The 22,310-nt window shown below is 41.0% G+C and overlaps 2 protein-coding genes across 2 annotated transcripts; both read right to left on the bottom strand.

Moving 5' to 3' along the window:
* Positions 1-5,467: 5,467 nt before the first annotated feature.
* Positions 5,468-6,460, bottom strand: LOC127694975 (olfactory receptor 2T8-like). Its single transcript, XM_052196798.1, has one exon. It carries the CDS (start codon positions 6,458-6,460, stop codon positions 5,468-5,470), a length of 993 nt encoding a protein of 330 aa, XP_052052758.1.
* Positions 6,461-14,993: 8,533 nt separating this feature from the next.
* Positions 14,994-15,923, bottom strand: LOC127694429 (olfactory receptor 2T33-like). The gene has a single exon (XM_052195958.1). It carries the CDS (start codon positions 15,921-15,923, stop codon positions 14,994-14,996), a length of 930 nt encoding a protein of 309 aa, XP_052051918.1.
* Between the last annotated feature and the right edge of the window lie 6,387 nt (positions 15,924-22,310).

Below are 22,310 nucleotides of genomic sequence, written 5' to 3'. Positions count from 1 at the left end.
AGAGACACAAAGAGACGGGTAGATAGATGATAGCGACAGACAGAGAGAGAGAGACAGAGAGACAGAGTGCATTGCATACCGAGTTAGGCCGAAGTTCATTATTGTGTTCATGATAAATACTGGGCAGAAATCTACAGTAGTGGGGGGCAGGTTTACTGGCACTACAGTCCCATCAGTTCAGAGACTCAAGCAGCAAGTTACATCAGATCCTCAGTTAAGAGCAAAGAGAAACCTTCTACAAGTGTTAGAACCCTGCTCTGCAGGGAAGGTTTCCTGAATGCAAGTGTAACAGCTCTGCTCTGAGGGGTCTCCTGGCATTCAGGATCCAAGGTCTACCATAAAGTCACGCTGCAAACAAATATCACACAATAGATTTATTGGGAGGGAAAATCCCGAAACAGTGACTGCTTCTGCTCCATCAAGACACAGCAGCTGACTCAGCAGTAGGCAGGGTGTGTATAGAGTTTCTTGGGGATTGTGGCGGAGCTTTCTAGGGTGGCCTGAGATTGGAGGGATTCTGTGGCCTTATCTTGAAGCTAAAGGCCATCAGGGTCAGGTTCTCTTTCTTGGCCCTGGTGTCAGAGTCAAGTCAGAGTCAGGGCATTTACCTGACACCTGTGCCTCTGCTTCTGCTTTCTGCTCCTCCGTTTGGTCATGAAATGGTGCTGCCCTCCAATTTCAGGGTGGGTCACTCCACATTAACAATCAATACAGTCCCCACAGATATGTCAACAGACCAACCTTATCCAAATAATCCATCATTAAGGCTCTCAGGAGATTCTAGATTGTCTATATCGTCAGGTTGACAGTTAAACTAGCCAGCACTCTACAGATAGTACAATGGGCACATGGAATTTTGCAAAGTAAATGAATCAATCAACCAAAGAGCATGCCCACATAATTATGCCATCTGTACACCTGGCAGATAATCAGTATCTAGAATATACCAGTAATTCAGAAAATTGAGCAAGATATCAAATAATCCAATCGACAAGTAGCCCAGTAGAAATTGGCAGTTCTCAAAAAGATGAAAAAATGGCCAGGAATGCTTGAAAAATGTCCAGTGTCACTAGCCATCAGAGAATGGCAAGTCTGAGCTACACCTGGTTCCATCTGAGCCACACCCGGTTCCATCTCACCCCAGCTGGAATGGCCACATTCAAGGAACAAAAGCAAATGCTGGTGAGGGTGCACACCAGTCTTGTCTGTTGTGAAAATCAAGATGGTGATGACTAAAGAAACTGAGAACAGAGCTAGTGCCCCGAGGATTCTGGTTAGCATTGTCAAGCTTCCTCAGCACTTTCAGACATGATAAAGCATGGAACCAGCCTCAGTGTCCACCATCAGAGTAATGGATGGGAGAAATGCGTTTTACACTAGAGTCTCTTCCAGTCATATAGCTTGTATGTAGCTTCCAAGGAAATGAATATGTATAGTCATATAGCTCCTATGTAGCTTCCAAGGAAATGAATAAAATCAGAAATAACTGTATTAGTGAATTAAACCAGACTTGCAAAGGCAAACATTGTATGTTTTTGTCATATGAAGTTTCCAGATTTCAAAGAGACACATAAACCTCTGTATGCACAAGTGAATTTGTTCAGGGAAACAAGATTGACTCACTGATGGGAGGAGAAGTGAGAAAGTTCAGGGTAGGAAATATGAGGTGGATTTGCTCAAAGCTCAACATATACGTGAATGAAAATGTCCTTGTGTAACATAATACCATGCATAATGAGTATGCACAGTGAAGCAGCTTTTTACACTTCTCCTCCGCCTCCTTTTCTCCTCCTCCTCCTCTTCCTCCTCCTTCTCCTCCTCCTTAAATTGAGTCCTATTGTGGCCTGGCACCTGTTATATAGATCAGGAAGGCCTTGAACTCAGAGATCTATGTGCCTCATCTCCTGAAGACAGAGTATAAGAGGACATGATATGGATGAACTAACAGGAACAAGAAATAAATGAAAGAGTCTCTGACGATCTATGCTTTACAATAAGAAAGGGAGGTGATGATAAAAAGGGGTTGGCAAGATGGCTCATGTCCTGTGCATGGATGTGACAGGCTGCAGAGAAGTGACATTTATCCATGTGAGCTTCCTGCTTTGGTTTAGGACTGCAGAGCACCCCAAAACACTTGGTAGCTCTCTATAGGACTTGGTCTTTAACATTCATCAGTCAGAGGCAGGTAAATCAGGAATTCAAGTTCAATACAACAAACCGGAACAAGAAACAGACAATAACAGAAAGAAAGGAAAAAGAAGAGGAGGAGGAGGAGGAGGAGGAGGAGGAGGAGGAGGAGGAGGAGGAGGAGGAGGAGGAAGAAGAAGAAGAAGAAGAAGAAGAAGAAGAAGAAGAAGAAGAAGAAGAAGAAGAAGAAGAAGAAGAAGAAACAGAAGAAGAAGAAGAAACAGAAGAAGAAGAAGAAGCAGAAGAAGAAAAAAGAAGAAGAAGAAGAAGAAGAAGAAGAAGAAGAAGAAGAAGAAGAAGAAGAAGAAGAAGAAGAGGAGGAGGAGGAGGAGGAGGAGGAGGAGGAGGAGGAGGAGGAGGAGGAGGAGGAGGAGGAGGAGGAGGAGGAGGAGGAGGGGGAGGAAGAGGAGGAGGAAGAGGGAGAGGAAGAGGAGGAGGAAGAGGAAACCAATGTACTTTGCCCTAATTAGCTGTCTTTGTTTTCTTTTTTTTTTAATTATTTTCTTTAGTTACATTTCAAATGTTACCCCCTTTCCTAGTTTGCCCTCCAAAAACACCCTAACCCATCCCTCCTCCCACTATGCACCAACCCACCCACCCCCCTTTCCCCTGTCCTGGCATTTCCCTATACTGGGACATCCAGTCTTCTCAGGACCAAGGACCTCTCCTCCCTTTAATTACCAACAAGACCAGCTCAGCTCTGCTTGAGCTTCATTTGGTCTGTGAATTGTATCTTGGGTATTCCAAGGTTCTGGGCTAATATGCACTCATCCGTAAAGAACACATATGGTATGTCTTTGTTTTCATCGTGATGGTTTACATCAACCTGACTAAAGCTGTTGGTCATCAGTAAAAGGGGAAATAAGTGCCCAAAGCAAACAAACGCAGCACATAGGTAAGAAGGGAATGAAAGACTGCTACAATTATAAGTTTATTATTTATTTTATGACAAGTTAAAAAGTTTCTCTTCCATCCAGGTTAAGTGTACACTGACCTACTTAATGTATCTTAAAGATAATGTAGAATTTAAGTATTGTGGTCAAGATCTCAGCAAGTGTACCTGTGTCAGAGCAGGAAGCACAGAATTTACCTCACAAGTGGGTTGAACTGCTTCAGAGTCCTGAATTCATGTCCCTGTTTGAAGCCTTTAAAAAGCGACCGCAGGACCTGCGGAGCTGGATCACATCATGTCTTCCAGTTCATCCTGCACCCCCTGCTTGGGATGCTCTGTGAGATGCATAGGACTTCATTAATGCTGTGTGAGGAGAGGACTCCAGATGAAAACAGAATCAACAAAATTAACAAAAGCAGAGGGATAAAAGGATTGATCATTCTATCATTGTGAAGCATGATCTTAGCTTTTGTGTTTGTTTTGTCTCTGGGAAACAAAATGCACTTATAAATATTTAGAATGTATTAATATATGATTGTAAATGGATAGTTTGAAAATGTACCAAACTTATATGAGGACGTGCTGTAGGCCTGTAACTACTCATGGGGTGAAGGGGTGTGTGCTCTGCCATCTAAAGCTTTAGACTTAAAACACTGCTCTCATCCTGTGCCTGCAATGTCACACCTCAGGACACTCTTCCTTATAGGAAAGGTGTCAGGTTTTTCAGGATCTGAATACCTCAGTGGAATTAAAACTGGTGTTATAATACAGCCCAACCAACTGCCAAGGTTCATTGCTTCAAGTAAAGTGGAAGAGTTTCAAAAGAACCCCAAGTACACACTAAGTCCAAGAAAAGTCTCCAGATAACTGATTGCCAACATTCTAACAGTTTTATTTTTCAATTCCAAATCCTCCTTTGAATGTATGAGTTCACCGTAAGTTGTTTGCTGTGGTAATAGCAATGACTTCTATTTTTATGTTTTATTTTCCAAGACTGAATTACAAAGTTAACAAAAGATGATATCTCACCTAGTAGTAAATCAGTATAAAAACACATCAACAACAGGCAACAGGAAACCACACACAGGAAAGAGAACCAGGTACTGCCACACTCAGGACACTTCCTGAGCAGAGAGGCTTGGTGACGCCTAGGAAAGCTGCACTCTTTGTGACCTGCGTGTGGGAACTGGAAATCAATGGGATAGAAGGTTTGTCATCATCAACCAAGTGGAGCAAAAGCATGTAATTCAAGATAGGTTGAAGGTCATCCACATGTCAGTCACAAAGCAGGGGACAAATAGTGGGTTTTGAAATACTAGCATATTATTAATTAAAAAGAATAGCTACTGGAGTGTGTAAAAATAGAGAATCTTAACAAAGGTTTCAAACATGTGGGTGCATGTACACACTCACACACACACACACACACACAAACTCATAAACGAGTGCCATTGGTGTCCAGCAATGGGACAGGGTAGGATGGGAATGGAATTAATTAGCCTGGTGTTTGAATCCATGGACAGATTTTCATTAGAAATGGGCTCAAAGGGGCTCTGTGCAGTTTTGAATTTTGCATCTCTTGGTAACAGGTACAAGGGGAGAGGTGGGTAGAATTAACTGGAAGATACGGCTTGTTGTGTGCACCTGTCAGCTGGAAAGCTGGCCTTCAGTCCCTCCAGCGTGAAACAAAGTGCCAGTTAGTCCTCAAGGTTGCTCTGTTCCTTGTGGTTCGTATAAACATTCTTGTGTGGGGAGGTGTGAGAACTTTTCACTGAGAATTTGTGTTTTTTTCAGCTTTTTGAGACTTCAGTTTGAAATGAGAAGGTGACTCCACAATCAGCTGACAGCGTGAACTTTAGCCAAATTCTCAGAGTAACACAGAAAATGATGGAGACGTGGGCACAGGTGTACACACACACTTTAGTGGTGGCTTTGCTTTCCATGCTCACAGCTACCTGTGGACAACCGACAACTGAATAAATTTCCAGAAATATTCAACTCTCCTTACATTGCTACCTTCTGAGTAGCAAGTTGAGATTCCTTTAACGCCCCAAACTGCAAAAGTCGTGATGCTGAAATTTCTTTGTTAAAGACAAGCTGTAAAGCACTTACTAAGTTAAACTACAGGAGCATTCCACAGTTACTAAGGGGGATATTCTGCTGGGTTTGCTGATTCCCACAGTAAGAACAAACACGTCCATGAAACCTAAGAGAAGGACAAAGAAACACAGTTCTATTTTTGCTGGGGCTCCACCGACTCCCCAAATTCTAGGCACAGGATAGAAGTGTTGAGTTAAGGTGGAAACGATACATAGCAAGAGTTTGGAATTCTCAGTGGCTTCAGGGATCCACTGGCCATCCTGAGACACAACCTCTGCGGTGAAGGCACTACTGCAGCCCTTTCCCCTTAGAATCACCACTGACATCCCAGCCAACCACGTCATCCTTACTAGTTAGGGCAGCACAGCGGGCCACGCATTTCCTCAGGCTGTCCTTGACCTCGCTGTTCCGAAGACTGTAGATGAGGGGGTTCAGCATGGGGGTGACAACAGTGTAGAATGCTGACACAACCTTATCGTGCTTCGCTGACCTGGAGGATGCTGGCCTCATGTAGCTGAACGTAGCAGCTCCGTAAAAAAGGCCCACTACCGCCATGTGCGAGGAGCAGGTTGCGAACGCCTTCTTGAGGGCTTCTGTGGACCGCATGCGGAGGACAGCGGCCAAGATGAGGCCGTAGGATGTCAGGATGAGGCAGAAGGGGACCACAAGCATCAACACACAGCAAATGTACATGACAAACTCAAATGCTGATGTGTTTCCGCAAGCCAAACGCAATAACACGGGGGCCTCACAGAAGAAGTGATCTATTTCATTCCCCCTGCAAAACTGGAAGCTCAGGGTGGCTGCAGCCTGCATGGCTCCATCAGCTGCCCCCAGGAGCCAAGACCCCAAGGTTAGTCTCCAACACAACTGCCAGCTCATGAGAACCGGATAGCGCAATGGGTGGCATATAGCCACATAGCGGTCATAGGACATGGCTGCTAAGAGGAAGCACTCTCCACCTCCCAGTGTGAGGAAGAAGAAGATCTGGAAGCCACAACCAGCAGCAGAGATGAAATTCTTGCCCATTAAATAACCAGCTGCCATTTGGGGCACTATGGTGGAGACCAGCATCATGTCCATGAGGGAGAGCTGGCTCAGGAGGAAGTACATGGGTGTGTGGAGCCGGCGGTCCTGGTGAATCAGGAGAAGCAGGAGGGCATTGCCTACCACAGAGTTGAAGGACACAGTCAGAACCAGCACGAAGAGGAACAGGTGGGCTCTGGTGTGGTTGAAGAGTCCTAGGAGGATGAAGCCTGCTGTGGTGTTCCCCTTGTCCATGGTTTACAGCTGTAGCAACACTGTGAAAGCAAGGACAGAAGAGTTTCTTCACCTGTGATGCTGTGTGAAGTACGCATGTTCAGAAGGTTGCCTGTGAGAACCGGTGAAACCCACTTTAAACCCTTCATCCATGTTTGCAAAATATTTCATGCTCACAAAACTAATCTCTATATTTTTCTCATTTCCAAGGTTTCCCTGACAAACATCTTGCCAGAACAGTGATCGAACTGATATAACAAATCAAATTTAAGTAAGTTGCAAATGACTCCTGACGTTCCATTACCTGATATCTACATAAATGGTTGAGAACAATTTGTCTTTTATATTTTCTTGTACATTATATTTTGCATAATCAGATCTTAGTTGTTTCATTAAATTAAGTAGATACACAACTTAGGGATTTGTTAATATGGCTGACACATTTATAATATATCCAATTTTTTGTTTATTGATACAAGGTCTCCTGTATACCAGGCAGGTCTCAAATGTTCTATTTAGTAGAAAATGACCCAGGAACTTTTGATCTTCCTGGCTCTTCCTCCTGAGTGCTGAGATCTCAGGCCTGTGTCACCATGTCTGGTTTATGTGATTCTGGGGACTGGCCACCGGACTTTGTGCATGGTGCTCTAAAACTCTACGTAAACCACATCTTGGTCCTGTCGAAGTTTCTTGAAAAGACCAAGTTCACATAATTCCTTCTAACACTGAATAACAAAGGTCTTGCCAAACAATAGTATGTTTGCTCTTAGATCTAGAAACAGAAAAGACAAGAATCTATGGATAGAGGCTAAACTCACCCTGGGTGGGACATTCCTAGGTTCTGTTTACAGAAGGTGACCCTTCAAGAAACAATGCCCCTCTTGGGTGTTTCTACATTACAGAAGCTGTAATGCTAAATGCACAGTTTAACAAACTGTTCCAAAGTATTTCCAAATCAGACAGGCCCTCCCTCTTCACAATCACGCAATCTCACCATTTAGTGGATCACTCAGAGACCCGAGTTTTTCCTGCTTCTGAGACTTTAAATCTTTACTTTCATTTTAATATTTGACGTGCTGGTGCCCTGGCTGTTTGAGTTTATTGAACTAAAAGGTTCACAGCTACAAAGATGTGGATACTAATTCATTCTCAAGGTCTGTTGACTTGTTCAAGTGTCTAGAGGCAGTCTGTGACCTCCGGGGTACTCCCTGTCTCTCCCCTAAGGTCAGATCATCCTATGGTTGAAACAATGCATCATGACTCTCTCAACCCCAGGCTGAGTCCCTGAGCATGTTGCAACTTTCTTAAACTACTTTCTGCATCAATGTAAATATTTTGTATACGGTGTATATGGCATTCACAGACACCTTCTCCACTAGAATCTGTTTTATAAACTCTCCTAATGCCTCCAGATGAGAAGTCAGCCCCACTCAGCAAAACTCCCCATCACCCCCACCCACCACCTGGCAGCTGCTGACAGCCACCATCTCTATCTTGTTTGTGACACTGGGAAGCTCGGACTCTGGAATCATGCAGGACCAGGGTCTTGACCTGTCACCTGTCAGTGGCCCCTGCAGCAGGTGTTTCCTTCCCTTTGTTGAGATGATTGGCAACAGATGTTGGAGTGTGTGCTGATAAAGAAATGAGATAGCACACAAAACAGCAATGATGAATATTTGTCTAGAACATGCAAGAGAGGTGTACGTGTTCTCAGAGAGTTGGTTCTACCGCCGCTCCACTTCTCTGTTAAAAAAAAAAACACATTTTTTTTTGTTTTGTTCTGTTTATACAATGCTGAACACTGAATACAGGGCCTCATACATGCTGGGCACACCCTCTACCACTGATTTCTATACCCAGTCTTAGAAAAAATATATTTTGAACTTTCTACTTACATTTAATTATAAAATCTGTTTAGCTTTTTAGTGCAGACAGGTGATTATGTGTACATTTTAAACATGCAATAAAGGATCAAAAATGATCAGTAATTATGACTTTAATTGTATGGTCAAGTTCTTATTATTACAATTATTACCTATATCTCTATATACAAATGAGACAGGTTACTACTAGCTTAAGTTTATAAACATCCACAGAGTAGACTATTGGGATAAGTTCTTAAATAATCTGATCATGGAAATGAATCGTGGTTGAAAATTGGTCCTAAAGCATTAGCTTGTTTGGGCAAGGTGCTAAACCCATTTCTGAGACCTCCAACCTGACTGATGAGGGAACTGGGGAAATGTTTCACAGGAGAACCAAGGACTTCCTTCTACTCTCTGTGCTCTGTGTTCACAGGTTAGACCTCTCCTTCCTGCATCCCTGTGTTCTCTCTTAGAATGCTGTGAGCACTGTGGCGTCTTCACTTACAGCTGCACTCCCATCTTTTGCATTTGGAGTCAAGGGCAGAGACAGATGCCTGCCTTTTCTTCTGCCAAAAGCCTCTTGAAAAACCACAGACAAGTCAAGATATATAATTTCCTTTCCACATTTTCCCAAATTAATTGTTACTATTAAATTGTAAAATTTAAAGTCCAAATTCTGGATACTGAAATGAAAATTGACCTGCATGTGAAAAATTAGGTAGTATCAGAGAATCATTTATATTGATATATTTATGGGTTCTTTTTAAAATGATTTCACTAAATGCTAGCATCTGCTTGCACACATTTTAATTCATCAGGTACCAAGACATGTAAAGGGGAAATCTTCCTTGGTGGATTCTATGAAGCCAAGGGCTCCTTGTTCCTCTGGCCTCCTCCTCCTCCTCCCAAGTTCTTGGATTTGGAATTGTATTTTCTAGAGTTAAATTTCACACACAAATAATCAGATATGAAGAAGTTGGCACAATTTACCTATAAGAGTCAGAACTGCTGCCTAGCAGGCAGGATCTGTCCCCTCAGTGATGCACCTGGCCATCCCCACCTCAAGAGAAGGTCTGCTCTATGCTGTTCCTCACCTGCTTTATATCAGTGCCTGGGCAGAAGTGCCATGAGGATGGGCCCACTGCCAGGCTGGGCTGCGGACACTATCCTATCAATACCCAAGAGCTGGGTGACAATTCAGTTGCCAGAAGTGTTGACTGTGCTGAGAAATTTTGAAAATTCCCAGGAGACTGTGAACTTTCTACACATCTCAGGATGTTTTGAATCACAGGAATGAAAGAGAATCACTCAAGAGGAAAAAGATGTAAATAAGTGTCCTTGGAAGGGGATTGCAATTTACAGTGTATGAACCATGAAGTCACATGATTCTGGTGTCATGTGATTCTGCTATTTCATGCACAAACATCAGCAGATAGGAAGGTTAAGGTGTCTGCCAATGAGGTCAGCATAATTTCCAAATAGCAACTGAAATAAAACAAATTTGGTAGAGGGAATTAGCTGTGGAGTTGTTTTGTTTTAATTTTTTGTGTGGTTTTTGTTTTTGTTCTTGGGCTCAATTTGAGACATTTAAGGTTGGATGGTCATATGCAGGAGCTTGTGTGCATCTGCAAGAAACTTGTTTTGTTTTTGTTTTTGCATGTTTGTGTCTTCAGAGTATATGATGATGATGATGATGAAGATGATGATGATGATGATGATGATAGCAGTGGCAGGATCTCCAGGCTGTATTCATAGAGATGACACTTTGCAGGTTGAATGTATCATGAATGTATTTCACAGTGTTTTAATGTTTCTGACACTGGGAATCCTGGGCACTGGGATCCATGCCTTGCAAATTCTTAATTACTTACTGCCATATAGAAACCCTAATTCTATAACTGAAAACAGACAATTAGAAACAAAACAAAACAAAATTTAATAATCCATCATGTATGCAGGAATTGGACCTGATTTAAAAATGGAAGATTTTTTTGTAAAATGCAATTCACAATTAGTTTTATTTTAAAAAAAAGTAGTTTTTTTAACATTATTGCTTACTTATTTATTTATATTTATTTTTTATTTATTGTCTATATTCTTTGTTTACATTCCAAATACTTTCCCCTTTCCCAGTGCCCCCTATATGTCCCATAAGCCCTATTCTCTCCACCCATTCCCCAACCACCCCATCCCATTTCTCTATCCTGGTACTGCCCTACAACTCTGGATTAAGCCTTTCCAGGAACAGGGCCCTCTCCTTCCTTCTTCTTAGGAATCATTTGATATGCTAATTGTGTCTTGAGTATTCAAAGCTGCTGGGCTAATATCCACTTATCAGTGATTGCATTCCATGTGTATTCTTTTGTGATTGGGTTACCTCACTTAGGAGGATATTTTCTAGTTCCAACCATTTGCCTAAGAATTTCATGAATTCATTGTTTTTAATTGCTGAGTAGTATTCCATTGTGTAAATATACCACATTTTCTATATCCATTCTTCCACTGAGAGACACCTGGGTTCTTTCCACCTTCTGGCTCTTATAAATAGGGCTGCTATGAACATAGTGGAGCATGTATTCTTAATACATGCTGGGGAATCCTCTGAGTATATGCCCAAGAGAGGTATAGCAGGGTCCTCCGAAAGTGTCATGCCCAGTTTTCTGAGGAACCACCAAACTGATTTCCAAAGTGGTTGTACCAGCTTGCAATCCCACCAGCAGTGGAGGAGTGTCCCTCTTTCTCCACATCCTCGCCAACACTTGCTGTCTCCTGAGTTTTTAACCTTAGTCATTCTGACTTGTGTGAGGTGAAATCTCAGGGTTCTTTTGATTTTTATTTCCCTAATGACTAATGATGTTGAACATTTCTTAAGGTGCTTCTCAGCCATCTGAATTTCTTCAGGTGAAAATTCTTTGTTTAGCTCTCTACCCCATTTTTAATAGGGTCATTTGGTTCTTTGGGATCTAACTTCTTGAGGTCTTTGTATATATTGGATATTTGGCGTCTGTCCAATGTAGGGTTGGTGAAGACCTTTTCCCCATTTGTTGGTTGCCATTTTGTCCTTTTGACAGTGTTCTTTGCCTTGCAGAAACTTTGTAATTTTATGAGGTCCCATTTGTCAATTCTTGATCTTAGAGCATAAGCTATTGGTGTTCTGTTCAGGAACTTTCCTGTACCCAGGTCCACAAGGGTCTTCCCCAGTTCCTTTTCTATTAGTTTCAGTGTGTCTGGTTTTATGTAGAGGTCCTTGATCCACATGGAGTTGAGCTTAGTACAAGGAGATAAGAATGAATCAATTCACAATCTTCTGCATGCTGACCTCCAATTGAACCAGCACCATTTGTTGAAAAGGCTTTTTTCCACTGGATGTTTTCAGCTCCTTTGTCAAAGATCCAGTTACCATAGGTGTGTGGGCTCATTTCTGGGTCTTCAATTCTATTCCATTGGTACATTTGCCTGACATTATACCAATACCATGCAGCTTTTAACACTATTGTTTTGTAGTATTGCTTGAGGTCTGAGATATTGATTTCCCCAGAAGTTCTTTTACTGTTGAGAATAGTTTTAGCTATCCTGGGTTTTTTTTTGTTATTTCAGATGAATTTGAGAATTGCCCTTTCTAACTCTATGGAGAACTGAGTTGGGATTTTGATGGGGATTGTATTGAATCTGTAGATTGCTTTTGGCACGATGGCCATTTTAACTATATTGATCCTGCCAATCCATGAGCATGGAAGATTTTTCCATTTTCTGAGGGCTTCCTCGATTTCCTTCTTCAGAGACCTGAAGTTCTTGTCATACAGATCTTTCATTTCTTTGGTTAGAATCACACCAAGATACTTTATATTGTTTGTGTCTATTGGGAAAGATGTCATTTCCCTAACCATTCTCAGCCTGCTTATCCTTTGAGTATAGGAAGGCTACTAATTTGCTTGAGTTGATTTTATTTTTTTTTAATTTTTTTCTTTTCTTTTTTTCTTATTTTCTATATTCTTTGTTTACATTCTGAATGTGTTCTCCTCTCTGGTTTCCTCTTCCCCATCGGTCTCATAAGCCTTCTTCCCTCTGCCCATTTCCCAATTACCCCCTCCCATTTCTCTGTCCTAGTACTCCCCTACAATGCTGGATCAAGTCTTTTCAGAACCAGGGACCTCTCCTTCCTTCTTCTTGGGTATCATTTGATTTGCTAATTGTGTCTTGAGAATTCAGAGCTTCTGGGATAATTAATATCCACTTACCAGTGATTGCATTCAATGTGTATTCTTTTGTGATTTTTTCCAATTCCAACCATTTGCCTATGAATTTCATAAATTCATTGTTTTTAATTGCTGAGTAGTATTCCATTGTGTAAATATACCACATTTTCTGTATCCATTCCTCCACTGAGGGACATCTGGGTTCTTTCCAGCTTCTGGCTATTATAAATAAGGCTGCTATGAACATAGTGGTGCATGTGTCCTTATTGCAGGCTGGGAAATCCTCTGGGTATATGACCAGGAAAGGTATAGCAGGGTCCTCCGGAAGTGTCATGCCCAGTTTTCTGAGGAACTGCCAGACTGATTTCCAGAGTGGTTGAACCTTCTTGCAATCCCACCAAGAGTGGAGGAGTGTCCCTCTTTCTCCACATCCTCACTAACACCTGCTATCTCGTGAGTTTTTAAACTTAGCCATTCTGATTGATGTGAGGTGAAATCTCAGAGTTATTTTGGTTTGTATTTTCCTAATAATTGATTATGTTGAACATTTCTTAAGGTACTTCTCAGACATCCAAAGTTCTTCAGGTGAAAATTCTTTGTTTAGCTCTGTACCCCATTTTTTATAGGGTCATTTGGTTCTCTAGGGTCTAACTTCTTGAGTTCTTTGTATATATTGGATATTAGGTCTCTGTAGGATTTGGGGTTGGTGAAGATCTTTTCCCAATTTTTTGATTGTTCTTTTATCCTTTTGACAGTGTCCTTTGCCTTGCACTAACTTTGTAATTTTATGAGGTCCCATTTGTCAATTCTTGATCTTAGAGCATAAGCTATTGGTGTTCTGTTCAGGAGCATTTCCCCTGTGCCCATGTCCTCAAGGGTCTTCCCCAGTTTCTTTTCTATTGGTTTCAGTGTATCAGGTTTTATGTGGAGGTCCTTGATCCACTGGGAGTTGAGCTTAGTACAAGGAGATAAGAATGGATCAATTTGCATTCTTCTGCATGCTGACCTCCAATTGAACCAGCACCATTTGTTGAAAAGGCTCTTTTTTCTACTGGATGTTTTCAGCTCCTTTGTCGAAGATCAAATGACCTTAGGAGTGTGGGTTCATTACTGGGTCTTCAATTCTATTCTATTGGTCCACTTGCCTGTCCCTGTGCCAAGACCATGCAGTTTTTAACACTATTGCTCTGTAGTATTGCTCGAGGTCTGGGATACTAATTCCCCCAGAAGTTCTTTTACTCTGGAGAATAGTTTTAGCTATCCTGGGAATGGCAAGAGGGGGCTGGCAATGAAAGTTCTTGGAGTGGACTGAGCTTTTGAGACCGTTGACTAGTACGTCAGTGGTTTTGGAGACATTGGAAAGTTGCAAGTCCAGGACCAAACTTCTTTGGCAATCTTTAGTCTTCTTCTGCATGTGATCCAATGTGTTGGTGACTGCCAAGCAAATCTATAGGGACAGGAAGAGCACTAGCTTCCAACAGCCAAAGGGCCAAGAATTCCAAGACAGCACACGATCCTGTATCTGAGGTGTGCCTTCCTCACTCTAGGCTGCCTACTCACCCCTTCCCCAAAATGTGTTTGAAGAGTGCCTTGATGTCTGTATTGTCTTTATTCTATTATTATAGACACCTCCTGAGGCTGGCACCATGATGGAACGTGGGATTTGGGTAAACTAAACCTGAACAGGCCATGGTCACTCATTGTTGGCTGCCGAATAAATTACCTATTATTCCTTCTGTGGTGAGTTGGTTTTGGATGGTGGCTTTTTTTGTTTTTTAGTTTTTGTTTGTTTGTTTTATATGGAAAGAGTCAGTCTCACTATTATTTCATTTTATCATTTGAGACAGGGTCTTATGTAATCCAGGCCACCCTCAAACCTACAATTCTCCTGCATCAGCTTCCCACTTGCTGACCTCACAGGTGTTTGCCACCATGCTGAGCTAACCCACACTTTTATCATGGCATGAACACCCTCCTGTCCTGAGAGTGGAACCCTTAGTCCTAATCACTTCTTAAAGATACCATCTTTAAACACTCTTAAACAGAAATTTGGAAATGTTGCTTAGCTCAACTTATTTTTTAGGAAGTGGTATTTGTTTTGTTGTTTAAAATGTTAAATATAGCTATTTTTAAGTGATAACTTCTTTCTGCTCATCTCCTTTGATGAATTTTATAACTTATAAATAGTCTCAGATTAGTCCCCCTGAAACATTTTGACATATGGTTTATGTAATTATGTTTCATGTTTAACAAGAATTATTGATTACACTTCATGTACAACGTACTCCATAACAATAAAATCAGCCTATGTTTATAAAATTATTATCTATTTATTCGTATTTCTCTTGACGTTGTCCATCCTATAACAAAAACTGAGTTACATGATTAAAATCAAGATAAGCAGGCCTGGCTCCCATCTCTAAGACCCTATTTAAAATGTAACACAGTGGCTAACATGGGGCAAACTGATTTCCAATTCTCTTTGCTCGTTTATCACCCTGTCTTCTGCAGCCACTTCCTCAGGGCTCCCTTGACCTCTTTGTTTCTCACACTGTATATGAGAGGGTTCAGGACCGGTGTGAAGATGGTGTAGAAGGCAGACACCACTTTGTCGCTCTTGCCCGGCTGGTGGGACTTGGGTCTCATGTAGATGAAGATGATGGCCCCATAGAACAACCCCACCACTGCCAGGTGCGAAGAGCAGGTGGCAAACGCTTTCTTCCGGGCTGCAGAGGATCGCATGTGGAGCACAGCAGCCAGGATGAGGGAGTAGGAAGCCAGGATGAGGGCGAGCGGGATGAGGAGCATCAAGATGCAGCAGACATACATGAAGAACTCAAAGGCTATGGTGTTGGCGCAGGCGAGGCGCACCAGAGAAGGCGCCTCACAGAAGAAGTGGTTGATTGTCCGAGAGTGGCAGAAGGGGAAACTCAGGATGGTGCCCGCCTGCATCAGCCCATCAGCAGCTCCCAGGAGCCAAGACCCCACCGTCAGGTATGCACACAACTTGGGGCTCATGAGGACATGGTAGCGCAGGGGATAACATATGGCTATGTAGCGGTCATAAGACATGGCCGCCAGGAGGAAGCACTCACCCCCTGCCAAAGTGAGGAAGAGGAAGATCTGGGAGCCACAGCCTGCAGGGGAGATGGATCTCATGCTCATCAAATAGTTGGCTGCCATCTTGGGGACGATGGTGGAGACTAGCATCATGTCCATGAGGGAGAGCTGGCTGAGAAGGAAGTACATGGGCGTGTGGAGCCTGGGGTCCCTGCAGATGAGAAGGATCATGAGAGTGTTGCCCATCAGGGAGGTGGTGAAGATTACTAACACAACGGAAAGCAGGAACAAGTGGGCATGTGTGTGACTGAAGAGTCCGAGAAGAATGAAGTCCACCTCTGTGCTGTTACTAGGAGACTTCATAGCCTTGGCCAAACCTGAAAGACAGAAGGTTGCTTGCCTTTTTTGTTTGGTTTTTGTTTGTTTGTTTGTTTGTTTGTTTGTTTGTTTGTTTTTTGATAGGCTATCCTGGAACTACTTTTGCAGACCAGGCTGGCAGTGATCCACATGCCTCTGCCTCCCCAGTGGGATTAAAGGCATGTGCCAACATACCTGATCTGAGAATGATTTTTTTAATTGACTTGGAACCAAATAATGGAATATTATAACTTAGTGGGGTAATTATTTTTTTCTACCACCTAACAAAGTTATGGATGAGAGAGTGAGAGCACAAGTTTGAGTTTGGCTCTCAGAACCCACATAAATAGTTAGGTGCAGTTCCCATGTGTCTGTAGCCTTAGCTCTGTGAAGGGCAGAGACAGGATTACTAGGGTTCCCTGGCTGCCAGTCAATGTCCCCCACACCCAAATGCAAGAGCCTCGTTCAGGAAGAGACTCACCCTCAAATAAATAATGCAGAGACTGATAGAGGAGGACCTCAACACCTGCCTCTGGTCTGTCAGTGAACCCACACCACACATGGGCACACACACACACACACACACACACAAATTCCACTGTGTAGCCTATTTGCCTTACCTGTTCACTATCTACCTCTTTTGCATCATAGTGTAATTTGCAACAGAATTAAATAAAACATAGAGAATAAACAGTCTAATGCCTCAGAGTATGTTTACCCCTATGCTTGTCTTAATCATGCCATAAAGGAATATTATTGTGTGATCTAAATTTCCTACAGTTCAGTATTTCTCAGTTGAAAGAACCCTACAGTCTTGCAAAGTTGTGAGTACTGCTAAGACCTGACTCATGGCCTTTGCACTTATATATCAATTTATACTATTTCCTTATGAAAGTAAAGTAAAAGTCCTGTCATAATGGAAACCCACATGGCTGAACTTCTCTATTCCATATGTGAGGTGCTGCTGTCCTATATAACTTGGAATGGCCACAGATATACCACACAACAGTGCAGTGTCTCATGGCATAATGGTTTCTTTCTGGATGAGAAGGGCCATTGGTTTACGTAGATTCCTTTCCATGCTGATTATTTCCCTTTACGTAGTACACTCTCAAAAAATGATACTAAAGTCCATCAAAGACTCCTGTCAAAACTGACAATTTCATGCAGACACGGAAATAGGGAGAATTAATTGTGTTACAGACTTTTACACTTAAAGCAGTCTGGGAGCCAGAGGCAGGTGGATTTCTGTGAGTCTGAGCCCAACATGGTCAACATAGTGAGTTCCATGATAGCTAGGGTTGCACAGTGAGATATTATTATGAAAAAAAGAAAGAGAGAAAATAAGAAGAAAGAAAGGAAGAAAATCTTGGATTGTTTTTGTTTTCTTTCTAAAATGTTTCTTATACATTTTGTGAATATGTGTAGTAGTTTATCGATTTGTGTAGATCTTCAACCTATTTTGTACATTTTAAGTAATAACTTGCATCATTTAAGTATTACATCATTTTAAACATGTTATATGTGTTTGCAATTCTTGCATGTTACTATTTCTCAGATGTTGGATTTTTTCACTGGTACAGTACTAGGAAGGGTAGAATATTTTAGTACATTAGTGGAATCTGTGATCACTGTAAAATTGATATTACTGTGTTCTAGCATTGCAAACATATTGTAGCACACATGAGACCCACTTCTAGACACACACACATACACACACACACACACACACACACACAGAGAGAGAGAGAGAGAGAGAGAGAGAGAGATACAGACACAGACACACATAGACACAGACATATACAGATATAGACATGGATATGCAGAGACATATAGAGACACATACACATACATGGATACACACACATCAACAACCATAGACACACTCACAGACACATAGACACAAACACAGACATACACACATATGAGAGAGAACTATTACAAAATAAGTTCAAATAAAAGTATTTTTCCAGGGTCATCAGTGCAGCTCTGTGGTGGAGGGTCTGCCTTCCATGTGTAAAACTTGAGTTTGGTTCCCACAGCTGCAGAAAACTATTGCAATGATGTGAGAATAGCCATTTCATACTCAAATATTTTAAGTAAGAAAGGTATCTACTTCAGAACTAACTTGCAATTGACCTTCCTTTTGTTCTAATAAAATAAAACTGTTTTTAGTGTCTCTTTGGTCTATTTTACTTTGTTTCATGGGTTTCTCCTGACTCTAGAGCCATCCCACATGACTGGAGCTAACATAGTCATGCTAATATTTGAGAGTCTATAATTAGTATTTGTGAAAGTTTCTCCTACACCTTTGCAAAAGTATTACCTTGTGAAAGTCAACAAGATGTTTATATGTCATAGAACAATTACTCCTGCTTCAAATTGGAAGCTGTTTTAAGTTTAGAAGCAAGTAGGTAATGAAATATTATAATGTGCCATTTCATGACAGGGGCAAATATAATAATGTGATTTCAAAAAATAAAATGCAAGCTAACTTTATAAGTCAGAAGAATTGCTACTTCTGTACCCTGCCTGCACTATATGCTGAGAAGAGTAAATTTCTTATTTATTGTCTTAATCAAAAAAGAAATATAATGAAGCAATAGACTCCTGAATGCCTGGGCAAGATGAAATGATCAACTTTCACATAATTGATAGATTGAATTCAGATAGGTTATAGTGTCTGTCAGGTAGTAACACTGAGTAAAGGCAATATCAGGCTGTTTTGCCACCAATAATATAATTTTGTAAAATGGAAACAAGGAATAATTGACTTTACATATCTAATTTTTGAGACGAGGTTGGCTATGTAGCCCAGGATGTCCTGGACCTTGCAGTTCTCTTGCCTTGGCTTCCTGGGTGCTAGGGTGGCAAATGCATGTCATTAGGTCAGTGATGTTTTAATTCGTAAATAAAGGAAATATAAGATTATCACAGCAGTGCTGCATTGGCCAAGGAAAGCCAGCATACTTTTGTTGATTAAATGATATGAAGACCCAGTTGGTGCATTCCAAGGACTCTACCATCAGTCAGGAGTCAGTGAGGATCACTTGTCTTGTTCATGCACCTGCAGACTACACATCCGGTGTGTATTCATATGATCTTGGAAGTCAAACCTGTTCTTAGATCAGTGGCTCTCAACCTTTGGGTTGTACACCTGAGGGGGGTCACATATCAGATATCCCAAATATCAGATGTTTGGGATTCATTATACTGTGGGATTCAGTATACTGTGGGATTCATTACAGTAGTACAACTACAACTATAAGGTAGTGATGGAATAATTTTATAGTTAGGGGTCACCACAACATGAAGAACTCCATCAAAGGGTCATAGCATTAAGAAGGTTGAAAATCACATTGTCTTAGACAAAAAAAGCCCCCAGTCAGTATTTTAAGATAGGGACTTAATTGTCTTACAGCCTTGCTATAAGAAAAAAAAGGTAGTTTAAATATCAGGCTGTTTTGCCACAAATAATATGGTTTTGTAAAATTAGCTATTGTTCTCAAGGAAGCTTTTCAAAAAATGCTGGATCCATCAAGATGGATCTGTGGCATAACATCCTGGAAAAGTCTGATGCCTTCAATTTGATACCCAGAACCCACATAAAACCAAAACAAGACAACAGACTCCACAACATTGTCCTCAGATGCCACTGTGTGTGCATGTGCATACACAACAACAACAACAACAAAAGCAATGATGATGATGATGATGATGATGATGATGATAATAATAATAATAAATTGAAAGACATCACTAGACCGGGAGGGAAGGGCATGAAGTAGTTAAATGATAAAATAGAAAACACCAGCATATGTTGGGTTAAAATATGCCTCACTCTCAATTCTCCTGAAAACTTCTTTGGTACTATTTGCATGCACACACACAATTTTATACATTTTAAATTGAGTAATGAAAATATCTAGTACTGTTGGAATATTTCAAACTGCATATATATTATTTATAAATTTTTGATTAAGTATTGAAAATATATGGTATTAGTGGACACTAAGAACACAATTAAGATAATTATCATACTTATTCACTAACTTCAGTCCTGAGTTTTTCTCTGTGTTTCACATTATAAGACAGACTGAATTGCAGTCAACCTCAGGGCAGAGTGAAATGAAACCAAACCACTGTAACCTGTAGCAAACTGGAAGTGGAGAACATAGGGCTGACTCATGCCTGGGAAGTATTTATATTTGTCCTGGATTTCATTCCAAGAAATAAAAGGAAAGGAGGAAACAACCTATATTTATAAAAGTTTTTAAAGTTTCTTTAAAAGGTGTAATGAGAAGAGCTGGGTAGACCCACTGAATGCTATGGTGGAACATACTATAATAACCCTATGACCTTTCATATCACGTTAATCAGTACAGACTGTTGTCACACTATGGATTTTACCAACAGTGATGGCAGAGAGGGAATGGAGAATACTTATGAGGTTATGGGATGAAGTATGGCTACATTGTTTTCTATCTTTCAAAGTGCTATGAATTATGGCATAGGTCCTAAAATTGTGGAAATGGAGTATTCTGTAACAAAACCCACCTTGAGAGTCCACCACCTGCCACTCTAAGCACCCTGTCTCAGGAGCTCAGTTCTCACCTGCATCAGGGGCAGCTGCTGTGCGGGACAGTCTGTGTCTGTAGCTCTGATCCCACGGTTCACGACAGAGAGCTCAGTCCCACTCCTGCCAGCTGTGCGATATGAAACGTGCCTGCTCCTGCCCAGCTCATTCCACAGTCAGGGTTCAGGATCTTCAGTGAGAACCCCTTTAGTGACCTTCAGCTGAAAATATGTTTTCCGTTTATTTGCTCCCTAAAGTTAATTTCCAAATTAACGTTAAATCCCAGGACATTTGATCCCTGAAGTAACTGGTCCATATTGGCAACATCAGGATATGACCATTTGGAAGTGATCCACTTTTCAATATAGTTACATGTGACAATGAATTCATGATCTCACATCTGGAAATACATCACTCATGCTAGCTTTGGCATTTGTGACAATCAATGTGTTGAGGAAGATCTAGTTATTACTTAGAGAAGTACACACAATGTGAGAACTATTTGCCTATATGGCTACTCTTTGAAAACGGGCATGACTCAACTGAATCATTAAAGCCTGTAGCTGATTTGGTACAGTCATTTGAATACCTAGACTCAGGCTAATCATCTACTAAAAAGGGCTAAAATATCTGTCCTGTTTATTTACAGAGTTGACTGAACAGCGAGTGATAAGCACTAGGTTTATCCAAGAAGTATCTGCTCTACCTTACCTTCTGCATTTACATGCAAAAAACCCTGCCTTCTGATATCTGTATAGTTAAAGGGAAGCATTTGTCTAATGCCTTCATTGGTTAAGAAAACTAAATCTAATCTATACTAATCTACTAAAGTAAACCCAGAACAGTTAGTATCTTTAACTAAATACTATTTAGTTAAAGAAACCCAGAACAGAGGATTCCAAATGTTTTTATCCCAAAGTAATGATGAATGTTCATGATGGGGCTGGAGAGATGACTCAGTGGTTAAGAGCACTGGCTGCTCTTCCAGAGTTCCGAGTTCAAGTCCCAGGAACTACACGGTGGCTCTCAACCATCTGTAATGGGGATCTGATGCTCTCTTCTGGCATGCAGGTGTATATGCAGACAGAGCACTCATACATTTAAAAAATGTTATGGTAACAGATAAGTTAGCTACCCTCAAATGTTTATCACACAGTGTATACCTGTACTAATGTTGCATTCCACAAACAAGAATGGTTATTCTTTGGGCATTGTATAAAAAGCTTAGCATGTAATTAATGAAGATATTCATAGACCAAGAAATATATCTTATCTTCAACTCCAAATTAAGGGAAAAAATTAAATATTTATTTAAGCAAGAATAATTTTTGAATGCACACATTCATTCTGGACATCCAGGAGCACAAAACAACTTGGGATCCCAGTTGCAATACAGTTTGCTCTCAGAGTAGACCTTTTTATTTGGAAAAATCAGGTTCAAAAGTTTAAAGGGCAAGGACGGGAGCACTTGACTTACTAGAAAAAGTATTATCAGTTAACCTTTAAGCTGAAATTGGTCCTTAGTAAGGAATGGGGTGGGGTGGCTGGGCTGTGAATAGGGAAATTTCAGAACATTGAGACAACAGAGCATGAGTATTATAATCATAACATTTTGGTTTATTAGTAGCATTCTTCAGTGTCAGCCACAAAACCTACAGTGAGCTCTTACATCGGTGAAGGAAGGGCTGCCTGGTGGTCAGCTCTGACTCAAGATATTTTAGACATAACAGTTCATATTAACCTTTAATTTGTAGACTTTCCTAAGATTAGCAATCCTCAAACAGAACATTCAGAACATAGAGAATAAAACAGTGTAT

This window comes from Apodemus sylvaticus, chromosome 10, assembly GCF_947179515.1.
Source record: "Apodemus sylvaticus chromosome 10, mApoSyl1.1, whole genome shotgun sequence".
NCBI lineage: Eukaryota > Metazoa > Chordata > Mammalia > Rodentia > Muridae > Apodemus > Apodemus sylvaticus.
This window is presented reverse-complemented; position numbering and strand designations above follow the sequence as displayed.